Source organism: Dermacentor andersoni, chromosome 5 (genome assembly GCF_023375885.2).
Source record: "Dermacentor andersoni chromosome 5, qqDerAnde1_hic_scaffold, whole genome shotgun sequence".
In the NCBI taxonomy this organism is placed as follows: domain Eukaryota; kingdom Metazoa; phylum Arthropoda; class Arachnida; order Ixodida; family Ixodidae; genus Dermacentor; species Dermacentor andersoni.
The window spans coordinates 164,671,951-164,682,988 of NC_092818.1; the positions used below are offsets into that span (position 1 = coordinate 164,671,951).

The window sequence follows — 11,038 nt, forward strand, 5'->3', positions numbered from 1 at the left end:
TCTTCTCGGAGATCATGGTCCATGCAATTAGCTTGTCCCTTGCTTCGCGAGCCTCTTACAACGTTGGTGTAGGTGGTATGGCAGACTTCGGCGCCGATCGAACGTGACCCGACGTTGCAGTCGTTCTAGACGACGATGCGAATTCGTCAGAAATCTGTTCCTTGTAGTTCGGGTTTAATGGGCGCAGCGTTGCGAGGTACCGTGTGTGGGGTAGCCGCAAATGTGTGGGATAGCCAGTGTATGGTAGACAACCAGGATCCATCTGGTTAAACTCTTCGCGTTTCCCTTGCCATTTGTATTTTCTCTCTATCTGTCTGTCTTGCTTTCTCTGTCATTAAAGCAATGGGTAAACGAAAACCTATACACACACAGGTGACTGGGGCAGCGAGTTCCGGACGCTGAGCTTCCGCTGCCTGCTCACGGCATGGCTCATATTGTCGGTGGTGGCGTCCAACTCATACAGCTGCCTGCTGCTGTCCTTTATGAGCGTACCGGCCTTCTCGCCGCGCGTCGACACGTCCGAGCGGTTGCAAGAGGCCATCCTGGCCGGGAAGTACACGGCGGGGACATCTAACGGCACCGCACAGTATACACTCATCATGGTACGCTACTGGGAATAATATCCATACCTGAGTGCTCGCTCACACAAGCATGTCATTCGTGTTTTAAACACGGAAGAAATGACTGCATGCCACGACAACGCAGACCGCAGTTCAGAGACGTTAAGCGAAAACGTGAGGGCCATAATATTGATAAAATGAAGTTTTATCCATCAGCATAAAATTTCTTGGAGGGCGATTACCTTGCTATTTGATAAACCTCTGTAAGCTTATTACAGCAAAGGCAGAAAGAAAAAAAAATGCAGTAGATCCAACGAGTTGAAATGTACGTACAGGGAAGCTTTGTGGGTGCATAAAGCACCGAAACAGAAGTACACGCACGCACGTACGCAAGTAAGCACACACACGCAAACAAGCGCGGGCGCACACAAATGATACCGAGCCTTTCGTTAAGCGGAGTTGCTGACTACTAGCGAGTACGACGGACGCCTTGAACGCATCCTGGTTTCATAGGCAGCATGTGCATACGTATGTAGCGCAATTCGAATAAATTCTATTCGCAAGAAGAGTTTGCTCCCTCATTAGTGTGCAGCCGCGGAAGCACGAAGGAGAGCTCTCTGGTTCCTTCCTTTCTCTTTCCCCCGCGCGGCCGGCGCTGCCGCGGATGCGCATGCCATCTGGTGGTGCTGCAAGAAACTTAACGGCACGCACGGCGCGCGTGCTCCACTGTGACTGGTTGGCCTATTTGGCAAAGGAACAGCCAGGCCACAGGCACGGTCACGAAACCCGCTGAGGTTCGCAAAGAAAAGCTTCGCTTTTAATATATATGCCAATCATTCCCTTTTTGAAAAGCCTGAAACAAGCCCATCGAAGTGCACAGAGTGGCCGCCTTCGCAGCGATCAACCTGGTGGTCACTTTTTTCAGAGCGAGCGTCAAAAATCTGATCGGGGCTGTTTCTAACGCCCCTTAAACTTCGTAAAGTAACGACGCTCTCCTCCTCCGCCTTCCCTCCTCCTCGTTTCTCCTCTCTTTCGCGCCTCCTCCTCGACCGTGGCGCCGCCTACACCGCTCGAGCAAGCAACGGCGCCAACATGCGCTCCTCGCCACTCCGTAGACGCTTCTCGAGCAAAAGTGGCGCTGATGCCTTTGTTGGTAAAGAAACTGAGGAAACGCTGGAACGTGAAAGTCATGTAACGTAGGCAACGATCTCATTTTGTTTGTTTGCTTGTTTCATTGCCTGCTTGTTTGTTCTGCTTGTATAATTACATGTGCTATCTGTGTCTGGTGTTTCGTGCTTATTTTTTAGCCATACGTACCATGATTCTGAAATATATATATATATATATATATATATATATGTATATATATATATATATATATATATATATATATATATATATATATATATATATATATATATTCTGAAATATATATATTTCTGAATATTCTGAATAGATTCTGAAATATATATATATATATATATATATATATATTTCAGAATCATGGTACGTATGGCTAAAAAATAAGCACGAAACACCAGACACAGATAGCACATGTAATTATACAAGCAGAACAAACAAGCAGGCAATGAAACAAGCAAACAAACAAAATGAGATCGTTGCCTACGTTACATGACTTTCACGTTCCAGCGTTTCCTCAGTTATATATATATATATATATATATATATATATATATATATATATATAACTGAGGAAACGCTGGAACGTGAAAGTCATGTAACGTAGGCAACGATCTCATTTTGTTTGTTTGCTTGTTTCATTGCCTGCTTGTTTGTTCTGCTTGTATAATTACATGTGCTATCTGTGTCTGGTGTTTCGTGCTTATTTTTTAGCCATACGTACCATGATTCTGAAATATATATATATATATATATATATATATATATATATATATATATATATATATAACATTTGGAAGTGCGCGCTCGTCCTGTCACTTTCTTTGTCCCTGCCTTTTGCTTGCGCTGCTAATATGTTACCGTGAGCTACAAATTAGCCCGAACCAACGCTTTCCTGAGTCCCTCCGCAGGAGTCCAGCGAAGGCCCGCTAGCCACCGTTCGTGCCTGCATGGTGCGCTACCCGGACCGCCTGGTACCGGACAAGCAGGAGGGCCTGGACAAGGCCATGCGCGAGAACTACGCCTACATCGACACGCAGCGCGGGCTGCGCGCGGCGCTGCACGACCGGCAGGCCACGAGTATCGAGGTCTCCACGGGTCACGTCGGCACCACCATAATGTCACTGGCCATGCACAAGACCTGTTTCTACCGGGACGCCTTCTCTACTGTGTAAGTGTGTGACACTGCCTGCCACAGGAATTGTCGAGCTGGAAGTATATTTAGGCCACCTTGCTCGACCGAGTGCTTCTCTTAGGCACTTCGGAACGCATATCACGCAGTACCAGACCGCAGAGTCGCGCAGAAATGCGAGAATGGTAACCTCCATCTAAGCCATGCCTACTGTTTGTGGGAGTGCGATGTGTAGCTGCTGCACGCGTACAAGGAGGGGTTGAGGTTTGTAAACAGGGAAAGGCTGGCCTGCCGGCCAGCCTTTCTGAGGCACCTTATCCCTGTGTACAAACTTTATACCACAGTGTGCTAGTCCATCTGTCAGCCCCTTTCTTGATTAAGGAGGGGTTGAACACTTCAATGCTGCCTTGGCTTTCCATTGTGTAGCACTAGCACGGTTAGATTAAATGTGTTCCGCGCTGCAGACTTCTTTGCTTTTCGCAAGAAGCCCAGAATCATCACGACTCGTTTTGAGCACTCCGGATGTAGAGTGCATTGATACTTTCTGAGTTTGATTTAAAATACGAATTAATTGTGCTTTTTGAAAATCCAGTTTACCAAATTCTTTGCATACTTAGCATCACTAAAAATAGGCAGCACAAACATGGAAGACAATTTGTAATTATCTGGCGATAGGTACAATGTGTCCACAAATGTAAGTTCCACATCTGAGCGCCTAAATTATCTCAGCCCAAGGAGCAGGGTGCACCATTTCATATTCAGTATAATTCAGGAACAACCATTCGTTTCATAAGTTCGCCTAATAAGAACCATACCTGTCAAAAACCCCGAAGTAAGAGAACCCGTCACATGGCCACACGTTGGCGTCAACTGCCCGCACACAAACGTTCATTTTTCATATCGTTTTTTTTTTATTACACTGGGTAAGTAACAAACAGTTTTGTAGCAAAAGCCTAATTAGAAGCGCCTTAAGAGGCATACATCACATCTCAAATGTAAGTTTCGCTAGTTGCCGATGTGAAGTTTTATCTCGGCCTGTACTAGAAGTGTAGACACAATCTTTCGAGGGAATAATAGTGTGTTCTTTCTGTGTGGTGTTGCTTCGTTTATGAGAGCATATGAAGTTTTAATTAGCAGCGGTACTAACAAGAGGTGGTATCCAGTGGTATTTCATAATGAAACACCGTCGGCTTCTAATGCAATAACCGTATATGCTGCACGAACAAAGATAGGGCGACAGTGGTGGCCGATTGTTCCGCCGCGGTAGACGAAGAAAGCGACTAGGAATAAGAATGCATTTCATGCTTTGCACTATACTTCAAGGTGCGAAATACGTTGCTACTTGTTACCCAAATCTTGCTCTCTTATTTCGTCATTCCAAGGGCTCTATTTGCAGCTTCTGTTAAAATAAAGGCAGAGTGTACGAGTACCACGTCAATTTTCTGTTGGTTCACGCGCTCGAACGTTGCTTCATGAAAAATTTACGTAAATTTATATTTGCATGCGGGTTCGTTTGAATGCAACTGAACTGACGCCCTGGGTCTGGATCTTAGCATGTACTCATGACATTTCTTCGTACTGTCATACAGCTCAAGGCGGCTTGTTGAGTCTGGTCACTTTCTCAAGTGGGAACGCGAAGATCAGCCCGTACGACCCAAGATGAAGCAGAACCACTTCAAGGCCATCGAGCTCTCGGATGTGTTCAGTCACGGCACAATACTGATCGCCGGCTACTGCTTGGCGCTCGTAGCCTTGGCCAGCGAATACGCGCGCTTCCGATGTGAGTAGCATCTTCGCAACAGCACAGCCGTGTACTTCTGGGAAGTCGGTACTTGTACCCTGCTCCCCGTATACTCGCAACCACGCCACCCCTTGACGTCTCCCCTCCGCCGAGAAGAGGGCAGCCACGCCCTTTGACAATACTGTAATCGCTGTAACTCAGCAGCGCTATTCGTCCATGAGGAGTGGCTTGGGAGACGCTCCTTTACTCGAGTGTATTCGCGTAGACGTTGGAAGTGTGCTGGCGGAGCGCATTTCACGCCAACCACGGCGCAGACCTCCGGTCGGAGGAGTAGACGAGGAGCGTCGGGTCGATGGATGTTTCCGCTTTCCCAGCGAAAGAGATGAGGACTTCAGGCAACGAGGGCATATACTGTTGCAGCCGATGCTGACTATAGATCCCACATTACGGCCAGACAAGCGGCGTTAATACAAGTCTTGGTGGCTGAAATGTTCAAGCATTATGCTGAGCATGAAATGAAATTCGGGCAGTGAAATTAGGGCAACGAATGACTGCGCACCACAATTGACCTTTATTTTTTAAACTATCACCGTTGCATGTGCAATGCCGATATGGTTAAGGGGGGAGCCACAGTAGTGTACACCGAATTTACTTCGACCAATTGAAATCCCTCGAGCTGTGCTGAAGTCCTGGTAAAGCTGCACTAATATTGTTTGGTTGTTTTGCAATGTCAAAGTGAGTCCACCTGCTGCGGTGTCTCATCGGCTACTGCTCTTTCTGCTGCTGAGCACAAGTTCGAGGGTTCGTTCCCTGGCCACGAAAATCGCAGAACGATGGCAACCGTGTGCAGAACCTCTCCCATTAAAGGGAACACATTATTTTCAAAGCATCTGCAAAATTTTCCCTTTTGCAACTGTACAATCACCTAGCTTCGCAACACATGAGTCGTGGATGGTGGTGCTGCCACCTGTGCAGTGCTTGAATATAACCTCAAATGGCACATACAGCCTGAGCACCAGTAAAGTGAGCGCTGCCAATTAAAGTGTTTTGTTTAACAGTAGACCGCACTTAACCTATTCAATATTGAAGCGGACAAAATTTATTAGGAGTCCTCCCTTATACATTGAAACAGGAAGAGGGCGTTACCGCTTTAAGTGTTAGCTTTTTTGCGCGTAGTAATGCATTGGCTCTCTGACTTCCTTCGCATGTGGCATCACAACTCAAAGCACGCAGTTTTTTCTTATCCAGATGATGGTGCTTTGAGTGCCTGCTCTTCATCGGAGCGGCAATGCTAAAATAAAAAAAAAAAAACTCGCCAAAAATACGTTCGCCCCTCGTTTTCCGTCCACATAGAGGTTACGCAGAAATGTTTCGCGTGAGCATCGAGGCCGCCATGTTCGTTGCCCCAGCATTGTTTCGTCCTCTATTGCGGAAGGAAGGTGAAAGCGACCGTAACTCACCGGCGTGGCATTAGTGTCGCGAGAGGTAAAAACTGCAGCATGACACACGGCGAGACTTGTTTTCGAAACACACTGTAGCTGGTCTGCAGACGGCATTTTCTCAACTGCCGCGCTTACGTGGCTTGTGCGGGGTTCGCTGAGCCTGTCAGAAAGCGCTATGAGGCACAACTTCTTCAAAGGCTATCCACTTTCTTTTATCGTGTCTTGCTGTTACGGTGCCCTAGCGGAGGTAGGTTTGTCTCAATGCACCGTCAAAAATACGGCTGCCGAGGTGCCGAAGGTACTAGATAAGCGCAATACTTTATTCCCACAGCAGAAAGCTTAACTTTCGCACAAGAAAATAAACGATTTGCGTTGCTTCAATGCCCAGCACACGACATGTAGTCGTTATGCACCGAATGGAGTCAAAATATTCAAAAGAACCTTCATCACGCTATGCCGTAAGCGTTTTTTGCAAAGCGTTTGTTTTGCACCGTCGTGTATGTAAGTTACGGTCACTTCAAACTCAGTCAGGTCCGTAAATAACACCTGCTAAGCGAAAGTCAATCGCTCAAAATCTAAACTCAGTTTTCATATCCTTTTATTGTTTCGCTCTCTCGCACTTCCTCTTGCAAAATACGCTGTCAAAATAATCGCTCCGTATTCTTCTCGTTACCTGTCCCTCTTGCAAAAGACAAGTCACGCAGATGCGTCAGCCAGGACCAACGGTGGCCCGCCGACAACACGCCGAAAGCAACCGCCTCTTCCATGATACGGCCGCGACGTACGAAGAAAACGCAGCAGCAGCAGCAGCGTCGGCAAAGCAGCAAGCGATCCTCGGCTACAGTGGCCGTAGCCGTTCCCACTCCGCTACCGCCGCTGCCCCCTGTGAACCGGCCTCGGCGCTGGGAGACGCGGGTCGTGGGTCAGTCGGGTTTCAAGCGCGTCTCCATAAATCTCGTCCCGCACGCGTTTCCCAAGATCGACTCGGCGGCGACGGCGGGCCTGCCGCTGGTAGCCAGCGGAGCCGGAGGCCAGGCGAGAAGAGGCGACCGCTGCCCGCTACCGAACTTGCCGCCCGTGAGCACGTAGTCGGGGAGGCCGCAGTCGAAGCGCGCGCTCGGGCGAGTTCGTGATGGTGCGCTTTCTCCCGCGCGCCATTAGTTGATGTGTAAGTTAATCAATGACGAGGGAAAGGTCAGCCTAATTGCATACAATATGCGAGCGCAAAATATACAGACGAGCTTGTACGCAAGGTAGGGCGGCGAAACAAGGTCGAAGGCAATAAAAGAAAGAAAGACAACCTGTTGAAACGTCGGATTCAGAGGCAACGATGGTTCGTTTATTTCGGCATGACATGTGGCTGCGTGGAAGATGGAAGCTTGAAGTACGGAACAGTGGGCGAAATGTGTCTGCCCGGAGCCACGTTTTGACAAGAGGACGTGTCTTTATGTCGCGGCCAAGGCAAGTCCCTTGTCGAGACGTTGGCTCGATGCTGAGGCTTCTAGTGGTTGCCCACTGCTGTAAATTTATTTTTGCATCTATCACCAGAGAGAGAAAAGGAGAGAAGGCAGGGGTGTCAAGCAGAAAAGTGTCCTTGTCACTATAGCGTACACTGGGGGAAGATAAAAGCCCGAGAAGCTGCACTGCTGCCCGCCCATCCCCTGTCATAGCAGCCACGTTATCACAAGTGTAACATGCGAGAAAAAAAAGTTCCGCACGCTAGAACTTTAACACATACTTCATGGACGTGGTCAAAACTCTATATTCGCAGCAAGATTAGCCGCTGCCAAACAGCATTATATGTAAGCTCCGAGGCTCCACTGCCTGTACCATCAGGACGTGTGGAAATAAAAAAACGATTCACCAGCACATCCATCCGTTGGTGTCCCTTAAAGCCTTATGAAAAGAAATACAGCGTAAACGTTAGCGCGTGCATTATCGTCTCCATTTATTTATTTACTTATTTATTTATTTATTTATTTATTTATTTATTTATTTATTTATTTATTTATTTATTTATTTATTTGCAGTAGTGCTGGTTTCCATTCGGGACTGTAAAATCATATAAAAAATGCGATACTTCTAATGCAGAAATAGAGCTCCATATGCGATAATATGGAGGTCACTCACTGCGTTCACATACTACCATACTGATGCAACAAATAACATGAAGCGTACATTTTATTTTCATTGCAGATCAATCAGTTATGCACACCGTAGTGTAAAGATAACGGAAGCAGAAATTACTCGACGCTCGAACTGACACTTAACTGACACTCGAACCCTCGAACTTTAGAATATAGTGTGTCAGTCTGCGCGCGGTAAGCTTTCTTCTTTTTCACACCGTTTCTTCTCTTTTTCTTTCTTTCTTTGTTCTTTATTCTTTTTTTGGGGGGGGGCAATGGGGGGCGGGGACTCTATCCCTTTTCTACTCAAAGTTTCAGGTTAATTCCGGGTTACTGCAGTGTCACGTTAGAACCTTGCGAAAACGCTGCCAGTCAGCTCCTTCGCTGAAAAATTACGGCTTTTCTGCGCGGTGCAAGCTTTGTATGTAACATTACGGTGCGTCCAGGACTGCGACTGGTAATTAAATGCAACGGTTTTGCATTCCATAGCACAGAAACGTCACCCACCAACCTGTACGGCTCACAAACTGGAACGGTGCTTTATCTGCCCAGAAAAAGTTGCTTTAAGAAGTTTTGCTTAAGGTAAATCACATCTTACCTATACGGCACTCGACAATCGGAAATGACAACCTCGAGTCACGTTTGGAGTATCGCGACGAAGTACCGCAAATTCCTGCCGTAACACGAGACAAGCTAAACATATATCTTGCGACAGCCCGCAAGCTTCTCATTATACGACGCTAGAGATGTTCGTGCTAGCGATACATAACGTGGCAAACTGTTTCTGTCGCGTCTAGAACGTCACCCTGCACGCTTACGGTGAAGCTGTTTCTCAACGTTGAATGACTTTCCGTTGTGCACAGGAAAGTCTTGCGCAATGTCCCTAGGGGGCCTCAGCCTTCTGCGAATTCAAATAGAAATGTTTGGCCGCCTTTAGACCGCGCTTTGCTCATCACGGGTTAACGTCTTAACTCAGTCATAACAAGCTTCTGTATAAGGAACCGTTGCAACCACCGGGATGTTTCTCTATGTGACTGCAACGCGTTCGTGTCAGTGATACATAACGTCGCAGACTTGCAGCCTATGCTACTCCCACTTTCTCGAACGCTGCGGGCCCTTTTCGGAGTTGTTTTCACCAGCCACATCACACCGCAGCGTGCAGTAACCTCCGCAACGCAATACACGGCGCGGCACACAGGGAGCGCGTACCGACATCGTGCAGCTACAGATCCTCGTGCAAGGTCGCAATCCGCGTACGTGGGATCTCCGAGCGCGCCCGACGACTAGGGCCGGTCACGGTGGCTCGCTGGTCATCCATTACGAACACAATGACTGAGAACACAGATGAACAAGGCCGCCGCGCACCCCTTGAGTCAGTACGGACGCGCTGAGGGCTGCACGAGCCGCGCTGTTTTGACGGCGAAATGCTTTTTTTTTTTTTAATCTTGGGACTCTGCCTAGCGAGAGGACGATGTCCCCACCTTCGTTTTCCGAGAAAGGCGACGGAAGAAACCGTGACGTATAGCGTCGCGTGACACACGCGCACTATAAACTTCAATAAAAAAAAAGTCGGGAGATATTTTTGCCAATCTACTTGTGCGGAGCAATTTGCCATATATTCTTCCTTTCTGCCAAAAGATGAACACTGCATCATTTTCGCTAAAGCTGCTCTTTTCGTCATTACGTTTTGGGTTTTTTTTGTTTTCTTCATTATTTATCAACATTTACCGCAGGGTGCGCTACGGGATAGTTCGCGTAATGTAAAGTGTTCAGCGATTGAGACGCGAGCATCCGACCGCATGGCGGCCCTGCGTTTTCTGCGCAGGGCCGCTTGAAGGTTGCTGAGAGTTAGAATGCAGTCACAATGCCTGACAAAGGCTCTCGCTTTGGTCGTATACTACAGTGCATCGGCTGGGTGTCCTCCTTCGAGTATCGGCTCCGAGTACCGCGTTTTAATCGCTGAGCACTGTACATGAATCGCATGAAATGCACAGAAAAAGTACAGAGAGAGGAAAGGAACTGCGGGAGCTCAGCCAGGGCTGAGCCCGGCTGGCCACCCTGCACTGGGGGAAGGGGACGAAAAGATTAAGAGAAGGAGAGAAAGTCGGGAGTTCGTGTGCAATAGTATCGCCGAGCGCGGTGCCGCAGATGGTCACTCGGTCCGCTTGTCTTCAGGAATCGTGGCAGCGCTTTTGTGGCCTTCCGAATGCACGAGAGAAGTACACGGTCGAAATATGGATAAATCCTGCCATTCGCAATGCAAAAGGGTAAACGTGGCTAAATACGTCTTTTCGACGCCTCGTTTCTCAGGTGCAGCACGCAGCACTTAGCACTGGAGGCCAAGAAGGAAAATGCAACGATGTTCGACAGACACTTGTGGCAGAAGTTTCTGCACACAGCGACAACCGGTAGCTGGTATAGTACACAACGCAGATCAGCCACGCGAAGGTACACGCACGTCACGTCAACGAACGCATTGTGGTGGCAGTGCAGCTTTTTCTAATTTTTGGTCCACTTTTGCCCACTCACGCTAAGACGTACTTGACTGTTGGGCATTAACTTGAACAAATCCCTCAAACAAGCAAACGAACATAAAAACGCTACCTCAGCGCTCCGCTAGTCTGCGCGTTATACTTTTCCTAATAGCTCTTAATCTATTGCAATGCTAACTGACCACCAGGGTTAAAAATGTTCTTTACTGGCTCACTCGCCGTATCTGTATCTCTCTTTCGACTCTCATGTAAACTCGACCAGGCAGACACACCAGTAGCCGCGTCAACCGAGATCAAGACTGTGCGTTCTCTGAAAAAAAAAAGGCCAAGCGAGTAAAAGAGTGTGGCTAAATGTACTGAACTCAAAAGCCAGTAAAAGTGCTCTCATTAGAAGTTGATGGCATT

The 11,038-nt window shown here is 47.7% G+C and overlaps 1 protein-coding gene across 1 annotated transcript in view; it reads left to right on the top strand.

Moving 5' to 3' along the window:
• LOC129384913 (glutamate receptor-like) overlaps positions 1 to 10,024 on the top strand; it is a 32,435-nt gene extending 22,411 nt beyond the window's left edge. Inside the window, exons 5-8 of the mRNA XM_055070557.2 lie at positions 373 to 602; positions 2,612 to 2,871; positions 4,422 to 4,612; positions 6,707 to 10,024. Of these exons, the coding sequence (XP_054926532.2) occupies positions 373 to 602; positions 2,612 to 2,871; positions 4,422 to 4,612; positions 6,707 to 7,104 (1,079 nt within the window). The 3' untranslated portion in view covers positions 7,105 to 10,024. The remainder of the gene's footprint in view (positions 1 to 372; positions 603 to 2,611; positions 2,872 to 4,421; positions 4,613 to 6,706) is intronic.
• The last annotated feature ends 1,014 nt before the right edge of the window (positions 10,025 to 11,038 follow it).